At 36.3% G+C, this 19,300-nt stretch overlaps 1 protein-coding gene across 2 annotated transcripts in view; it reads left to right on the top strand.

Moving 5' to 3' along the window:
• Positions 1 to 19,300, top strand: part of itga1 (integrin subunit alpha 1) — a 71,627-nt gene that overhangs the window by 36,631 nt on the left and 15,696 nt on the right. For both annotated transcript variants that reach the window (XM_062972418.1, XM_062972419.1), the window contains exons 9-21: positions 541 to 706; positions 3,855 to 3,928; positions 5,421 to 5,565; positions 6,690 to 6,832; positions 7,578 to 7,721; positions 8,942 to 9,199; positions 9,800 to 9,930; positions 12,766 to 12,929; positions 13,090 to 13,226; positions 14,883 to 14,993; positions 15,397 to 15,482; positions 16,544 to 16,679; positions 18,004 to 18,084. In XM_062972418.1, coding sequence (XP_062828488.1) covers positions 541 to 706; positions 3,855 to 3,928; positions 5,421 to 5,565; positions 6,690 to 6,832; positions 7,578 to 7,721; positions 8,942 to 9,199; positions 9,800 to 9,930; positions 12,766 to 12,929; positions 13,090 to 13,226; positions 14,883 to 14,993; positions 15,397 to 15,482; positions 16,544 to 16,679; positions 18,004 to 18,084 — 1,776 coding nt within the window. The remainder of the gene's footprint in view (positions 1 to 540; positions 707 to 3,854; positions 3,929 to 5,420; positions 5,566 to 6,689; positions 6,833 to 7,577; positions 7,722 to 8,941; positions 9,200 to 9,799; positions 9,931 to 12,765; positions 12,930 to 13,089; positions 13,227 to 14,882; positions 14,994 to 15,396; positions 15,483 to 16,543; positions 16,680 to 18,003; positions 18,085 to 19,300) is intronic.

Here is a 19,300-nt window from a genome sequence, read left to right as displayed (position 1 = left end):
TCGGCTTCTCAGTGTGAAATGTGGAAAGAGATGTTAGATTTGCATCAGGTAATAAAATACAGTAGAGTCTCACTTATCCAACATAAATGGGCCGGCAGAATGTTGGATAAGCGAATATGTTGGATAATAAGGAAGGATTAAGGAAAAGCCTATTAAACATCAAATTAGGTTATGATTTTACAAATTACGCACCAAAACATCATGTTATACAACACATTTGACAGAAAAAGTAGTTCAATACGCAGTAATGCTATGTAGTAATTACTGTATTTACGAATTTAGCACCAAAATATCATGATGTATTGAAAACATTGACTATAAAATGAGTTGGATAATCCAGAACGTTGGATAAGCGAGTGTTGGATAAGTGAGACTCTACTGTAATATCATGGACTTGCAAATAGCCATTGAGTCCTTTCCCAGTGTAATACTTCTTTAATTTCCCAGATTTTCCTCAAGTTGTGAGTGACAGGCTTCTTTTTGAAATTGGAGCTTATGCATCTTCTTGATGGTGTATATATGGTTTTTTCAACATTGCAGATCCTTGGCCATTATAACCGAGGAAACCTCAGCACTGAGAAATTAGTTGAAGAAATCAAATCAATCGCAAGTGAGCCAACTGAGAAGCATTTTTTTAATGTCTCAGATGAATTAGCCCTGCTTACTATTGTTGAAGCTCTTGGAGAGAGGATATTTGCTCTGGAAGGTATGCATTCTTTTTGTCTTTTGTTTACTCTTCCAGCATGTTTTAGTAATGGCTTTGAGGTAAAAAAAAATGATTGCACTGCCATATTTTTCCATTATGCAAGTTAATTAAGATATGGCAAGTGTAGAATCTAACTATTTTTTCTAGATTCAATAATACAGTAATATTATCTATCTCAGTTCTCAAAAAGTATATGCATATAATAATAACAATTTTATTAAAGGCCAGGAGAAAGAGTCAAGTCAGAGCAAAGCAAGACTACCAGACCTTGGGAATATCACGTTTTGCACTTCAGATCAAGAAATCCACTAGCACATTTTGAATCTTTATTCCCTTGATGATGAAAACTGTGTTAAAAATGGGAAACAGACATTCAGCCCAATCCCGACCAATTGCTTCCAAAGTCTAGTGCATGGAAAGGCAAAATCTGTCAAACCACAATACATTTTCCCTCTTAGATGTATTATTTAATGTACTGTTTCTTTTGGAAGCAGCCAATATAAATAGAGCTTGGAATTACTACTACTACTACTACTACTACTACTACTACTATTATTAGTATTGGTATTTCACCTCTCAATACCCCAACCAACATAGCTACCTACTGATAACATTATATTCTACAACATTTCACAAATTACAAATGTTATACTTAGCATATTAGCCTACCCTCCAACAATACCAGTGTCACCAAGCAGCATTAGAGTGTGGTCAGTGTGGCAAAAGTAATTGATGAGAAGGGGCTACAAGAGGATGTAACTCTTTGTTCTATCTTAAAATTGTAATAATTTCCTTGTTCCAAAAGTGTCCTCCTCCTGGTTAAGCCCTAGTGGTCAGAGATATGTACCTTAGCCAAAGAGGTGCTAATTTATCTGCAAAATGCTTGGTAGCCCTAGATCTAGTGCAAGAACTGTTTCTCAGTTTTCCATCTGCTTGCATGCACAGTTATCCTCCCCCAATTACTGATTCTGGAGTCTGGGTCATATGCCCTGTAATACCGGCTCCCACTGATGACCAGAGCTGCTAGATTCTTCCTAAAATCAATCCATTTATACAGAGGGTTTCCCTAATGGTGAAATGTTGGATTGTATGTATTGGTTTAGCTTTGACTGGCATCCTTTGGATTCAAGGTTTGTGACTTCTGTGACCTCAACTTGCCATTTCAAGACTAGCCAGGTTTCTCATATTGTGTTCTGATTACTTCTTTGTAACTCATAGGAGTAACTCCTATCAAATTGCAAGGGTGGCTAACTGTCATTGATTTGGGGTGACATCAGTGTCATCTGGGATCCTTGCAGCTTCACCTCCATACCGAATCATCATAGAAAAAAAATTGAGTGACAATGTTTTGTCAAAAATAGAATTAGCATGCCATTCCCAAAACTTTAGGAGATGTTACTGAATATTTGGAGGCATTGTAGAGTTGTTCATCACCTTTGTTCATCTCTTCTATGTCCAGATGGGCTTTATTTGTAAACATGAAATGACCAAAGCCCCCAAAATTTGGCCCATTCCCCAAATTTGGAGGATGTGACATGCAAGTTTGTGAGCCACACAGTGACCTTCACATTGCACCCCCTCGCCCACAACCTCATGTTATAGGCCATATTAGCAGAGATATGATCACCTGGCATTTTCTTCAGTGCTTAAGGCACTACTAGTAGTTACCATTTTAGGCAGAAACACAAGTAATTTCAAGTGATTATATGACTTAATAGGGGAAACATCTGTGTATGCTTCATATTTTAATATCTCAGTTTTTCCTAAATAATCCCACTGAGCTTGTTGAAATAGAACAACTGCATAAGTATCAACAGGGAGCATATAGAGAGAGGAATTCACTGTATGCATTAGCATTTTATTGCTAATAAATGATTTGGAAACTCATTGGAATAATTGAATTCGTATAGAAACAATGGTAGGATGAACAACGTTCTCAGCACTGCAGCTTGTTTCAGTTAAGGGTTATATGATTTTCTACTTGGCTTTTGAACACTATTCATTTCCTCATGTATATTGCTGGCTGCATTCCAGCAAAGCTGTATGTGTGTAAAAGGGAATACAACACAATCAACAGGATATACCTTTGTCAGTTCCATGCAAGCCCTTCACACTACTGAAGAGGAAACTTTCATTTTTATCTGTTACATTCTTCGTTTCTTTTGATGTGAGAAAACAAACCTCTAACATTGCAGATGCCATTATTAGGTTTTCTAATGGTATTTTAGGAGTTAGTTTCTCCTCCTGGGAGCTGCTATTAGCCAAATGCCACAAAATCAAATCTATTACAAACCTGGAAAAGCGTAAATGAGACTCAAAACAAGATGTGGCAGGTCTTAACTTTGTTTCAAAAGAGAATAGCTCATTCTGGAGTTTTCTGCGAATTAGGTTCTTTTTATCATTTACCATAGAGAAGGTTCTAAGGTCTACAGATATGACAAAGGGGCCCCTTTGGCTCATAAGTTGGAAAGGGCTATTTTAGTGGCTTCTCCCAGACTCTGGAACTCCCTCCCTAGAAAGACTAGGATGGCCGTCAGGCTTTTATTGATTGATGAGGGGCAGGCTGTGAGTGGAACTTTGGGGAACTGTCTAGATTTTAAATGCAACTTTAATTGCATTTTAACTGTTATACTCAAGACACATTTTAAATTTTAAATTTAAATTTTAAATAGTTTTTTTTAAAATAACCATGCGTATTTCTATTTGCTTTGTTTTTAAATTCTATTGTATTATGTCATGTCATTGTTAGTCGCTTTGAGTTCCTATAGGGAGAAAGGCGGGATAAAAAATAAAGATAATAACAAGAACAACAACCAATGGAATCTGGACTTATTGCAGGTTCTAGTCCTTGTTTCTATAATTAGTTAATCACTCTATCACTGATAGTGAATAATTTAAGGTAGAAAGGATTTCTGTAATTCATACCATCTAAAATCTGTAATAGGGAAATGATAATATTCTATGATGGTCTGCATGTCAGTGGCAATATGTTTTGGATTCTTTTTGTGGGAAGTAAAAAAGAAACTTTCCATTGTACTCCACTTTGTATTTATAGAAAATCAATATATAAATTGAAATAGATAAATAAAATTAATATTGGCAGCTTCATCTATGTGTGTTAAAGAATAATGCATTCACTGTTTTTCAGCTACAAAAGACCAACTGGCATCCTCTTTTGAAATGGAAATGTCTCAAGCTGGGTTCAGTGCCCATTATTCTCAGGTAAACTAAAAAGATTGAGGTAGAAATTGTCATTATTTTAAAGGGAGCTGTTGTGGACAGCATATGCTATCCCCACAGGGGATTAATAATAATAATAATAATAATAATAATAATAATAATAATAATAATAATAATAATAATAATTTGAACATTCCCAAAAAAGAAAAGTTAGCATGCTTTAGAAACAAGTTGCATCATTTAAAAAATTCAATGTAGTCCTATACATATTTACTCATAGATAAGAATCCTCGTGATCAGTAAGACTTACTTTCAGGTCAATGTGGTTATGACTTCTGCCTGAACACAAATCAATGATTATGTGTGTCTCGTCTCTAATTCCAAACAATTAATAAAACGGCATTATGAAGACGGCAGTGAGTAGGATTGGATGGTCCTCGTGATCTCTTCCAACTCTATGATTCTATGAAATGTTTACAGCTGTGTGGTGTTAAAAGGCATGTGGTGAACAAAGCAAACAATTCTAGGACATTGCATTTTAGTAAATGAATAAGAGCTGTATACTGAGCTATGCCTTACATACATATTTCTTGTAGAATCATCTAGACCTACTGAGATACATAGTCTAAGCCATACTAATTTGCTGCTTGAATAATGCTAAATTCCACTTCCTTCCCAATTCCTTGCAAGAACAAATATCTCATAAAACTTTGCTATATCTTGCAAGCTTGCTGTGCAATAGAGCTCACCTTGAATGTACTTCTAATCTTCCTATCAGTCTACTTTAGAACTTAAAGGATCATATGCACCCCTTTCTCCAATTTAGAAGTAAAGAAAATATGACCAGTTGACTGCTCCACTATAACTGGGGCTACTTTCGGATCCTTGGGGGCCCAGGCAGAATCTCCTCAAATTGAAGGTTATTATTGGGGAAAAGCCTTGTCCAGATCTTTAACAAGTTAGCAAATGTAAAAAAAAATTGACTAGTGCATGGAAATTGCCAGAAGTACTTCAGGAAATTTTTGGAGATGCTAATGGCTATTTCTGGTCAATTTTTAACAAACAGATCCAATAACATGACTCTTATTTACCATTTGCAGTGATTCATGGAGTGAGGGGTGGAACCTATTGATGTCTCCCACTCTTTGTCAGATAGCATGTACAAGTGTAGAGATCTCATAACTGTTTTCACATATGTGTGTAAAGACTTCTTCAGTGAATAATATATATCAAAAGTAGCATCATTAACTGAACTTAGAAAGTTTCTTTTTGGAGCTGAAATTCCCAGAATCCCTTAGTTAGAATTGCACATATTTACAAAAAATGTGGGGAATGTGGGAGTAGAGAGAACTGGTTTCCTAGTAGAAAAATATGAACTTACTGAAACTACCAAACAGTGGCACAGTTTTATATCTGATACAATACTGACCTTTAAGATCTTCCATTATCACAATTTTCCTGGGGCAGTTCCATTTTGGGGCTTCACTAAGAACATAGTATGATTTATCTAAAGAGATTATTTCTTCTTTGTAAGGACTGGATCATGCTTGGAGCAGTTGGAGCCTATGACTGGAATGGAACCGTTGTCATGTTAAAGAATACTGCTGCTCTAATTCCAAGAAATGACACCTTTTATGATGCATCTTCAGAAAGAAATGAACTCCTTGCAGCTTACTTAGGTGAGTCAAATATGTATTTTTTTATTTTTCTCAGCTAACATTTAGACTAAGAACCATTACGGTGTAATAGTTTCAGTAAGGGACAACATCTAAAGAGATCAGGGTTTAAATCAATGGGAACCCATTGGATTTCTGGCCAATTTTTGAAAACACGGTCTCCACAGATCACACCGTCTCAGCCTCAGAGGAAAGCAATGGCAAACACCTTCTGTATAAGTATTGTCAAGAAAACCCCACAATAGGGTCATCTTATGGTCACTATATGTCAGAAAGGCATACGACAACAACAACAACAACAACCTGGTTTTACAAAATGTTGCCTGACATTAAAACAAACAATTTTGAACTTAGGGCATACAGATTTTTGTTCTGTTACAATATCGTCAATATGGCCTACACTAGAAAATACATTGGAACAAATGTTGCAATTGTGGAACTGAATCCTTCCATTGTTCTTGTTGCTTTGGTTCATTACTTGTTTTGCAAGTCAGTGTTTTCAATGGACTTTTCTAAGGCCCCCTTAATACTACCCTTCATCCCAAGATTTGATCCCAGATTTTCTGCTTCCCCCAGATTATCTGGCAGGGGAGACTCATATAATCTATCTTAAAACTGATAATCTGAGATCAGATCCTGTGATATAGGGAAGTGTAGAAGGGGCCTAAGATGATCATACAGGATTGCTTCATGTTCAAAATGTGGTCTGTAATATATTCATTCTGTGTCTAGTTCTCACATCTTAAATAGCACTAGGATTTTTGCAGGTTCATCTAAAAGCATGGCAGATAGAAAATGACCCCCTTAACCTCACATGATTATTTAAGAGATTTTGTAGACATCAGCATGAGTTTGTGTGTGTCAGGAGCGACTTGAGAAATTGCAAGTCACTTCTGGTGTGAGAGAATTGGCTGTCTGCAGGGACGTTGCCCAGGGGACTCCCAGATGCTTGATGTTTTTACTATTCTTGTGGGAGGCTTCTCTTATGTCCTTAATCCCTCCTTATTATCCACCATATTCGCTTATCCAAGCTTCTGCTGGCCCATTTAGCTTGGATAAGTAAGACTCCACTGTAGTTAATATCAAACTTTTGAGAGAATGACTGGTGTATCTCTGATTTTTTTCAGGTTATACAGTAAATTCAGCCTCCGTACCTGGAGATGTGCTGTACATTGCTGGCCAACCTCGATATAATCACACTGGTCAAGTCATCATATATAGAATGAGAGGGGGAGATATAGAAATACTTCAGCGGTTAAGTGGAGAACAAGTAAGTTTGGATATTACCATGAACATACTGCTGAGATGACATCCATGTATTTGTGATATAGTCCACACCAGGCATGTAGCTTGGGGGGGGGGGGGCTTGAAATCAGGGTGATCCACAAGAAGGCCTTACTAGTACTGTTACGTTTATTCATATAAGATTTGATCACCATGCTCAATATATCCCATATGCATGGGGGTATTGGGATAACGATACAAAAGGTTTGCTAGGGTAGACCCTCTCTCACTCCCCCCCCCCCCCCGAAAATCCTGGCTACGGGCCTGGTCCACACTAAGAAAAAAATAACCTTGCAAAAAAGCCAAGATCCAAAAGTCATTGTTGTGTCATAGATTAGCTTCTGATTAAAGCCACTTAAACTCAGTGTAGCTTATTATATGACTGTATAGTACCCATGGTAAGTAAGTAGCATCAGATGCATACTTACCCGGCAGTGAAAAAAAAAACCCTGAAATTTAATGGTATACTATATATATGAACAGCATGAAAACTTGAAAACTTTCCTTTCTGATAGTTCCATAAGAAAAAAAAAGAAAAAGAAAATAGAATTCATAGAACATGTTAGTCTATCTTGGAAGCCCTTCTGCCAAAATTTACCTGACTGGAAGAAAGAGACAATTAGGATGCAAGGCTTGAGCACAAAGCCTCAATTTATAACTCACACTAACATAATTTTCAACTCCTTAATGATCATAAATATGTTATGTGATATTATTTTTCTCGATTACAGATTGGGTCCTATTTTGGGAGTGTTATTACAACCATAGACGTTGACAAAGATACGTTTACTGATATTCTTCTGGTGGGAGCACCTATGTACATGGGGACTGAAAAGGAAGAACAAGGCAGGGTCTATGTTTATGCTTTGAACAAGGTAATGATGAAAAAATCATTGGTATGGAAAAAAATGGGATTTCCACTATATTTAGCAGCATACAGGAGAAGCTACCAAAATTATTGCTTGTTTTGTATATCTCTTTGGGAGTTAAAAAAAAATAACTTATAAAGATTGATTTCAGGAGCTGGACTGTGGCCACGCTGGCTAGGAGATTGTAGGAGCTGTACAACCTCATCAGACAAGGTCCGGGTTCCATTGTAAGACATTTTAAACATGGAGCCAGAACGAAGAACTGCTTGACACAGGGCTAATTCCAGTAGGGCTCTGTCCTGGCTCTGTGTTGAAAACATCCTATGACGGAGCCCTGAGAACATGGGAGGCTTCCTGTGTTCTCATAAGGTAGAATGGGCAAAGTTTGGGGGGGAAGTCGGGCAGCAACGCTTCCATCATGGGATGGGGAAGAGGGCAATGCAGGCAATATATGGCATGGGGCAGTGAGTTCCCACACTGCCCACTGACTTTGCCCCACAAATGCCCCTGCTGTTCCCAGCTTCAGGACCTCAATGTGATGAGTTCCATAATCTAAACAAAATTGTGCTGGCTCTACGCTGCCCTATATCCCAAGATCTCATCTCAGATTATCTATTTATCTCAGATTATCTAGCAGTGTAGACTCATATAATAATCCAGTTAAAAGCAGATAATCTAGGGTCGGTTCCTGGAATATAGGGCAGTGTAAACCCAGCTTTAGTCTTGTCAAGCTCTGATTGAGAGAACTACTACCGTGTTTCCCCGAAAATAAGACAGTGTCTTATATTAATTTTTGCTCCCAAAGATGCGCTAGGTCTTATTTTCAGGGGATGTCTTATTTTTCCATGAAGAAGAATTCACATTTATTGTTGAACAAAAAAATTGAACATTTATTATACACTGTACAGTACGGTAGTTGTCATCACAAACCAGCATAGCAAGTCAAACTGTGAATCCTATCAAGAATTTCTTGTTACTACCAATATTTCCATGTACAACATTCTATGGTACGAACATTTACCAATCCTGCCTGCTCTGGTGTTCTCTTTGGCGGGCATGCTTCCAAACAAAAACTTTACTAGGTCTTACTTTCGGGGGAGGCCTTATATTTAGCAATTCAGCAAAACCTCTACTAGGTCTTATTTTCTGGGGATGTCTTATTTTAGGGGAAACAGGGTATAATAAAACAAAAACAAAAATCTATTTTGGTGTTTCCTGCTCTACAGAAAACATTTGAATATCAGATGACACTTGAGCCTATAAAGCAAACATGTTGTTCGCAACTGAAACACAGTGACTGCACAAATCACAACAAGAATGAACCTTGTGGGGCACGCTTTGGAACCTCCATAGCGGCTGTAAAGGATCTGAACCTTGATGGGTTTAATGACATCGTTATAGGGGCTCCTCTAGAAGATGATCACCGTGGAGCTGTGTATGTTTACCATGGCAATGGCAACATCATAAGAAAAGAATACGCTCAGGTTTGGAAAAAAAATAAATCCAAATACCCAAACTGAATTTCTTGGCAGTACTGGGGCGGTGGCATTTTTAGGAATCCATAGAATTAGATGTAAAGTCATTCAAAACAATTCTTCTGCACTTTCTCCTCCCATCATTTCCTGATCATTCTGATCTTTTTCACCTTCCACATACATCTTTTCCCCTGTACCTAGCAATGCTATCTCTTCACAATTCCTTCACTCCTTTTCACTCCCTCCTTCCCTCTCTTTTTTAACCCATTCTCAAAACTTTCTTCTTATAACAATCACACTTGTAAAATCTCGTTCTCTTCACCTGCAACTATGGATAATAATGAATCCTATATTTTGACTGTAATTTAGCTAGAAGCATACCATAGAATTGCACTTGAGAGCCTAGAGCAGATTTTGGAGCAAAAGGATTTTTTAAAAGAGTAATAACTAGCAAATCAATGATTAACAGTGCAACCCTATGAAGGTCCATATAGATATAAGTCCCACTGAGTTCAGTGGGGCCTATTCTGAGGAATATAGGTGTATCATGAAAACCTAATATTCTTATATATACTGTCTCTATAATAAAGATCATTGTGTTTTTCACAGCGCATTGCATCAGGTGGAGATGGGGAAAAGATGAAATTTTTTGGACAATCCATACATGGCGAAATGGATTTAAATGGAGACGGATTGACAGATGTCACCATTGGAGGACTTGGTGGGGCAGCCCTCTTCTGGTATGTATATCAAACTTTCAATTTAAAGGTAAATTCAATAGCAGTTATCTACAGCAGTCATGATTAAAGTGTGATTGTCCAAAGAGGATACTGAAGAAACAAGAGGCCTGCTTCAAGTTCCAAGATGTTCAATGTGCTGATATGTTGGAGAATTCTGTCTGGTAGTAGTAATTGTTGTTATTGTTTAATTTTTGTTTGTTTGTTTCTCATCTATCTCTAGGGATCAAGGCAGGTAACAATAACAAATAACATAGTAACATATATCATTTAAAGGAACACATGAAATCAATATATATTAAAATCAACCAAGAAATATTTTAAAGTTCATAATTTCAGAAATAAATATGAATTATTTTTGATGGTATTCCTACATATGGTATGATAAATTAAAAGTAAATATGGATTTTCTTAATAATTTGGTTAGTGCCATTTTGACAATTTGGACTGTATGTAAACCCAGGTTTTGCCTCCAAATACCTATGGGTATTTCATTGGAAGAAGCATTTTATAGATTTGGCAGAAAGAAAAAATTGTATAAAGACATATAAAGATTTGTCATTTTGGGAGAATATACTTAAAACACAAGATGAACTAATAAAAAAGGATCATGACCCTCTTTGGTTTCAATATAAACAGGTATTGCAAAGATTTAAGCTAGATAAAAATACCTTTGGCTTTGAAAAAGGAAAAAAAAAACCTGAAAGTGAGATTAAATTGTGTCCAAATGACAAATATGTGTTGTTTAAAATAGAGCTGTAAGAAAAACAAGTTGAATATGGGCCCAAAACCTGGTGTAGGTAAGAAATAAAATTTTAGTACAATATTATTATTTTATTAAAAATGGAAGAATGCTGATATCCCAACAAAAGGAGAATGGATTTTTAAGACTTAAGTTATGGCAGTAATGGACAAATTGTCTACTTCAATCAAATTTTGTGCAACTTTTTTAAAAGATTGGAAATAATTTTTATCATATATTAAGATGAAAGAAAGAAAGAAAGAATAACAGCACTGATGGGATTTTAAAACTTGAGTTTTATTTTAAAAGCAAAAAAAAATAAATCCTAGTCAAGTAGTAATGAATGTACTGTAGTTTTTATAAATATGTATTTTCCTGGTGAGGTGGGGAGTCGGTTTTTCACATATTTAGATGTGGAGGTGGGATTGGGATGATAGTGGTGATTATCTTTAGTATTTTTTTCTTTTATTTTTCTTATTACTGTAACCTTTGTCTCATTAAAATACAAAAAAAAAATCTGAAATAAAAATAACCTAGATATGCTTGCTGGAGAGACCAGTCAGTCCTTCATGCTGTTTAAAATGCAGACAGTGTCTCCAGCTGACCAATCTCTTCTGGCAAGTCATTCCACATTTTGGGGACAGCTGAACAAAATGTTATCTGAATAATAGACAGCCTAGTTTTAGCTGACTGAACGAGATCTGAGAAGATCTGAATGTACAGGTAGATTATATAGGACAAGATGTTCCCATAGAAAACCTGAACTCATATAATCTTTAAAGGTAATAAACACTACTTTGTACTTTGTTCAAAATCTAATTCCCAGCTAGTGAAAAGATTTTAATTTTGCTTCTATACGATCATTTAAAAATGTACTAGTTACTAACATAGCTGTAAAATTTTGAATAAATTGTGCATCTGCACTGTAGAATTAATCCATTTTGACCCCATTTTAACTGCCATGGCTCAAGACTATGGAATCATGGAAGTTGTGGTTTTGCAAGAACACCAGTGCCTAACTGAACTGCAACTCTCATGATTCTATAGTGATAACAGTGAAAGTGGTGTCAAACTGCAATCATTCTACAGTGTAAATGTGCCCTAAATGAAGTGCCTGAGCTTGGTACAGAGGTAGCCCAATGTACAATTCATTGTGGAAGTCCAAGCTTGAAATTACCAGCATATCCACTATTATATTTAGACACCTTCAATTCTAGGAAGGGCTGCAGCTGGGCTGATGGCTGATACTTTTAATAGGCACTCTTGGCCATCACATCTTTCTGAACTGTCAAATGGAGTGGCAGATCCAGAAGCAACTCCAAGTTGCTATTTTTTAAGGCATGGAAAATATATTTGGGTTTCATTGGCATATTGATAGCACTCCCACCTCTGAAAGATTTCTCCCAGCAGTTTCATATCTATGTTGAACAACACTGGGAGCAGAATGACGCCTTTTTGTATGCCATATAACAGCTCTTTCTGTGTGCAGCAGCTATGCCAAAGCATCACCCACTGAAGCACAGTGCCCTCAATTCCCAAACCCTTCTGGCATTCCATTGGTGGAGATATCATGATCACACACACACACCATCAATGCTTAAGCAAACCTCAACCACTGAGGTGACCATAGTGGTTTCAATTCTGCTCTGAAAATAGTTTGAAATGGATCTAGAAAATATGTACCATCCAAGACTTCCTGGAGGCAATTGCACTCTCAGTCATCAGCCCAGATAAGGGATGCCCAGAATAGGAAGATTTAATATCAGTTGTTTGTGAATTCAAAACCAATTTTTAAATTGTTTGACAGTGCAGATTGGAAGGGTGTTTATGAATGGTTCTCTCCAAGTATTCATCAACATTCAGTTTCAGCATATATCTGCTGATGAATTCAATTTACTGTCATTGGTCCAAAGAGCACATTGGTTTTGATGGACCACTCTTAATACTCAGTATGATATCTTTATCTTTTCAATGTTTGTCATTTTCAATGAACAAAGCTTTGCACTCTTACAGTATTTCAACATTATTCCTTGATTTTTTCTTTTCTGCCACCTAGTGTCACAAAATAAAGTGTTTTTATAAATAATGTCTTTCAGGTCTCGAGATGTTGCAGAAGTGAATGTGACCATGAAATTCATGCCCAACAAAATTAATATCCAGAAAATAAACAGTGGCATGGAAAAGCAAAGAATATTCATCAATGCCACAATTTGCTTTGAAGTTAGATTAAAATCAAAGGAAGTTACAGTAAATGAAACAAGTAAGCAGACTGCATCCAGGTTATTAAATATTCCTTTGAGTGGTTCCCACTGTCGAGGGAAAAGGTTTTGGGATCCTAGGGCTAATTCTCTTCCCTAACCACTGAGTGACCACTTGGAAAGTTTTCCCAAGGCAAGCAATCATTCCTGCTTTCTTTTTAGATATCCAGTATTGGATTACACTTGATGCACAAAGAAAGTTGTCTCGAAGCCTTTTCACAGAATCATCCGAAAGGAAGATGCAAAAAAATATCACAGTCAAGGGTTCAGACTGTGTAAAGCACAACTTCTACATGTTGGCAAGTAAATCATATAAAGTGGCTATTGACTTTCAATTCTTGTTATTACTATTCGTTCAACTTAGTGTAAACATTTTATATAATTTCAATAATTTTCAGAATGTTTTAAATTAGTAGTTTTGGTAGGATATTAGTTGTATTTAAACTTTATAATTTCTTTTTCATAACTATTTTTTCTATTTGTGGTGGGAGCTGTCTTTGGTCCTATTTTGTGAGAAAGGCATGGTATAAATCAGCAAATAAATAAAAGTCTAAACAGTTGATCTAGATAAAACTGATCCACTGAATAGAATTTATCTTGATTCCAATATGTAGAATATCCTCTTTCTTCATTGTGTTCTAATGTTGTTGTTATTCTTCCTTCACTTGAAAATAGCATGGCAGAATTGCCATGTGTTCATTTCTGTGTTGTAGTTGATACTGATGTCTCCTTGGGACATGCCACAGTTTGTTCAGGAGGAGTGACAAAAGACACACAATTCTTCCTTTGTCATTGAGTATGAGGCTTCATTTATTTCTAACCATCTGCCAGGATCTGTTGATGGATGTTATCATATTAGGAAATACTCCATTTCTGAGACTTTTTGAGAAAGATTTTGAATGAGTCTCATCACATGACATTTGTCCCATCCTGTCAGTATTCTATTGGAATCCATTTGCAAAGCATCGTAGAAACGGATTATTTGCAGGTGGAATTCTAATCGTATTTTTTTAATACTACAGATTCTTCTATTGCTGAAGCACTAATTTTGTGTGCGATAGGAAAATCTATATGCATTCCATCAATAACAATATTTTTTAAAATGTCATAGAGTGAGGTAGCAGGTGCTTTGAATGGATCGGAAGGAGCCAGCCTTCCATGGTATGATGAGTCAAAGCACAGTATTTTCAGATCATAAGAATCATAATAATCAGGTGTGATGAGGGAAGTATGCATGACATCTCAATACAGTATGCACCCAGTCCTAAAAAAAATATGGACTGAATACTGATATAAACAGATTATATCTCAGTGTGATAAGGTCCTATAAATGTTATTTTTCACACACTTTTTTCACCACATCTTGCCTCCTCCCACTCAATGCATCTACCAACGAAAAGGATGCTGCAGATTACTATACCACAGAATATCAAGGGCTACTGCAAAGGACAAGTTAACTCAACTCAAGAGATGCTTTGTGTATTCAAATATTTTTGTTTCTTAGCCTTACAATCCCGATATTCTTTTGCTATGACTAAGCAATGTCAAAATAGACTGCGAACCAATGAAGAATATACTTCGCTGGAATCATGACTGACACAATATGCCCTAAGTTCAGGGTAGGCCAGATGTTTTGGTCTACAGTTCCCATTGGGACTACCCATAATAGCAAATGCTAAATATTGTGAGATTTATAATCCAAAACATCTGGAGGTCCAAAGGCTTCCACCGCTGGAATATACAAAAGGATCAGTTGTATGCTGAGTATATCATCTGCTTGGCCTTTAACTCTAGCCTAGGGAGAGTATGTCATCTTCAGTGTCCTGTCCTTTTATATGAATAATGTGGAATAAAGGCCACTAGCAAACCATTATTTCAAAAACATGTATTTAAAGAAGCATTTTGACCAATAAAAAAGGAAAAGTTTGCAATGATTGCTATGCTTTTGTTTATAGGATAAGCCTGACTTCCGTGATTCTATCAAGGTTTTGCTGGAGTTCAACTTCTCTGATCCAGAGAGTGGGCCTATTCTTGACAACACATTGCCCAACTCAATATATGAATATGTAAGTCACTGCAATATGGAGAGTGTGTTAAACATATTCATACTTGGGATGGAATTTGACTCACAACCTTCTCTCCCTTAGTGACACTACAAATGAGATCAAGCACAATGGGTTTCCTGTAGCATTGGATAAGTAACAGGACATCAAAATTCTGATGTTATGATGATTTCTTATACTGTCTCAATTTGAAAATTAAAATTATGTAGTCCATAAATTATTCTACAAAGATTTTCTTCCCTAGTAAAGATCATAAAGCCATAATGTAAAAATATGTTAACTTCATAGTTAAAGAGCCAGTCAGTAAATGACTCTTTGCAAAAGAAGGTACAAAAAGGCGAGGGATGAGAGGTATAGGATTGTACTATGCCAAGCCCTTCTCTTGATGACTACTAATGCTTTGCAGATCCCTTTCACAAAAGATTGCGGAAGCAAGAAGAAATGTATTACTGATCTACAGTTGACTGCCAATGCAACCATAGGAGGAAACAGGTAACATAATTGAAACTACTTATTTTATTTGTCCATATATTTTAAATAGTTTTAAAAATTCAATATAATGCAAATATAGTCAATTATATTTGTATTCTCACGATAAATATACAAATGTAAAAAGAACTTAACATTTGTTTTTGGTACATTTGTTTACTACATGAATCAGATTGGATGTATGATTGCTATAAAAAACAGTCCTTTCTGTTTTTCCTCTTAAAAAAGTAGAACTAGGTTGGCTACCTTTAATGCTTGGGGCTCATGCGCTCTTCAGTAGGAACAGAAAGGAATTTAAGTCAAGTTAAGTTTCTCACTGAAATGATCTCTCCTAGTGGACAAGACTCCCCTGAAATAAAATATTGGCTATTGTGTGGCCAATATTTTATTCTGCATTCTATGGCAATTTCTTGGTCCCAGATGCACCCTATCAAATCCCCTGCAGCAATGAGTTGGTGTCCACACGATTCAGCCAGACCAAGAGTGCATCAGCCTTACTGGATCATCACTTCACTCTCTGTGTCACTACCATCACTCCCAACCAGCCATGGAGCTCTGTGCAAACTCCTAGCCATTGTGGGCTCCCTGTTACATCAGCAGAGGAGCCCACACAATCAGCAAAAAGGAGATGGCAATTTCCTCACCTTCTTGCTAGTCATACAAGCATCTCTGTTGATGTCTGAATTGGGTGCCTACAATGACCAGGAACTTTAATATTTTGCACTATGTTATAACATCTAAAGTAATAATCATATTTTTTTCTTGTTCTTGATCTTGAATGTCCACTAATAAACATTTGCCATATTTCTAACAATGTCTCAGGAGGTACCTAGACATTTTTTTTTACATATTTCAATTTCTACATGTTTATGTTATTTCTAAACCCTTCATCCATCTGTGTTTTTACCATTTTCTCCTGATCATTCTGGGAATAAATTCCCCACAAGTCTTCTTTATTTATTTCTAGCATACCTCCTTATACATTATTGTGAAAGCTATAGTTAAAGAGAAAATAAACTACAGCATATTAATTAATTTTAAGATGTATTGTTTATATTTTTCAGTTTTTCTCCATTCATTGTCAAGCTGAACAACCTCAAGTTCTGGGTACAAATGCTTGTTAGGAATAAAAAAGACAGTGCTTATAATACAAGAGTCTTTGTTCAATATTCTCCCAATATTATTTTTGTTGGGATTGAGGTATGTCTTCCTTCATTATTACCATTTTAGGATGAGGATGTAACATTATGGGACCATTTCCTTAGCACCTACATTCAAATCCCGGGAGCGGAATGAGCGCCCGTTGTTAGCCCCAGCTCCTGCCAACCTAGCAGTTCGAAAACATGCCAATGTGAGTAGATAAATAGGTACTGCTCCAGCGGGAAGGTAACGGCGCTCCATGCAGTCATGCCGGCCACATGACCTTGGAGGTGTCTACAGACAACGCTGGCTCTTCGGCTTAGAAATGGAGATGAGCACCAACCCCCAGAGTTGGTCATGACTGGACTTAACATCAGAGGAAAACCTTTACCTTTACCTATAGTCTAATCTGCAACCTGTGCTCTGTAATAGTTGTTTTAAACCCTAGAATTACCATAGAATTGATGTTCATCCATCCTTATTGGGTTCTGGCATTTTATTCTGTAGTCAACATGATCTGAAGACAATCTTTGTCCCTAAAGCATGATGATAAGTCTTGAAAACATGCAAAAAAAAATATCCACACAAGCCCCCAGAACTTCATATTGCCCCCAAATATGTCTGTTTTTTTCTCTCAAAATGGTGACAGGAAGCAATGTCATGTCACTTCTGTTGTGACTCTCAAAATGTCATTGAGAAGTGACATGACTTTAGAGCAGGAATAGACAACAGTATGGGACCGGGGTGAATTTCTCCCCGGATCCTTCTTATGAGCCATTGGGATCTGAAGACAATCTTGCATCAGCAGCCATTTTTAAGGTGAAATATATGGCTTCTGGTGGCATTTTTGTTTGTTCCTAAAGGTGAACAAAGAAAACAAACTATGCTTTACATCTGTATTATATGATCTGATCATCATAATAATAAATTCTAAATTACACACTAATGAATTGATTATAACATGAACTTTTATTAATACACTTCACTGGATGCATGAAAGCCATGTTATAAATAATTTGTTAGGCTTTATGGTGCCATAGGCATATGAGTATCCTTTGCGAAATCTTTGTTAGAAATTTGATGAAGTGGTGTTCAGTCCATAGGCTACACAATGATAGAATTACAATTTCTCTTTAAGTGTTGTGTCAACGTCCTATGGAATCTTTGGATTTGAAATTGTGGTGCATTTAGGATTTTAGGACAAAGAGCTCTAGTGCCTCATCAAACTATAAATCCCATAATTAGGACATCACCATGTCCCAAATTCCCAATATCTTCCTTAGAAACATGTTGTATAACTCATATTTTCTGTTATTGTTGTTTTATTTTAATCAATTAAATATCACACCCATTTAAATTTTACTTTTTTCTCATTTATGTCCAGAAAATACCCAAAGATAGTTGTGAATTTGGGCAAAACATCACTTGTAAAATTGGTTACCCATTCCTATCAACTGGAGAGGAGGTAAGTTGTTGTGACAGAAATGGATATGGTTAATTTATCTATTTTTCCATTGCTGGGAACCAGGATAATAAATGAACCTGTTATACTCTGGATATCTCATGATATAGCATGGCTCACTAGAAAAGACAATAGCTGGTAAAGTAGAAGGCAGTAGGAAAAGAGGGAGATGGCCCTACAAGTGGATTGAGTCAATCAAGTAAGGGTTTCTTAGTCCTGAGCAGGCTTATAATCAGGTCTCCTGGAGGTATCAACAAACGAACAAACAACATCATTTTATTATGGTCCAATGACCCTTATTGCTCCTTAAGTGTACAAAATGTGTGAGGTTAATAAGATATCTACGTATCTAATTCATAGGGCTAGTTCTGAGATTTTTCATGAAAGGATAGATCTTAGACTAAATGTAAAATATTACATGCCAGTAATGTAGCAAAGCAATTAAGAATAACAATCATCTCTATTTTCCTGTAACCATCAAAAGGACTTTAGCTGCTTCTTCATGTCATAAACTATAAGGACAAGAAGGAAAGATTTTTCCCTCTCTCCTTCAATATGTGAACCCTTAAAATCAACTTGTTCAGTGTCTCTGTTTGCTGATCCACAAAACGGCTATCTCCTGTTTGGCTTGAAAGTCATCCACTAATTTGGAACATATGCTTGGATAACAGGAAGTCTCTTTGCAATAGCACTGAATAAAGTTTGCATGATATTTGCTTTGGACATTCTTTAGAAAGTCTAACTGTGCCAAAATTGGAATCCTATGGATCACAGCAGCATGATGAAGTGCATGGGAATATAAACAGTCATTTCCAGTGTGGTCAAAGTACCTGCAAACTGCATCTTCTAGATTGAGTATTTATTTATTGTTAATCCTGAAGTAAAAAAAGGGTCCAGTTACAGAAGCCAAAGGACTTACATATTATCTGCCTTGGGATAATACCAACAGTAGCAGCCTCTCATGCTTTTTTCTGCAGTAAGAGGAAAATTGTCTGAAAAGAATTGTCTCTGCACATAGGAGTATGCTTTGAATACTTACCTTTTTTAAAGTATCTTATTATTACCATTGCAAGTTATGAAACTGAGATAGTACTTGATTACCACTACTTATTACAAGAGTATATTGCTCATTATTTGTTGTTTGTTGTTATTATTGCTGTTGTTATTCTTTTTTATCTGCCTGTTAGAAGAACATATAAAATAAATACATATTAAAATT

The sequence above is a fragment of the Anolis carolinensis genome, chromosome 2 (genome assembly GCF_035594765.1).
Source record: "Anolis carolinensis isolate JA03-04 chromosome 2, rAnoCar3.1.pri, whole genome shotgun sequence".
NCBI lineage: Eukaryota > Metazoa > Chordata > Lepidosauria > Squamata > Dactyloidae > Anolis > Anolis carolinensis.
Note: the sequence above shows the minus strand (reverse complement) of the source record. Positions and strands in the feature narration are given on the sequence as shown.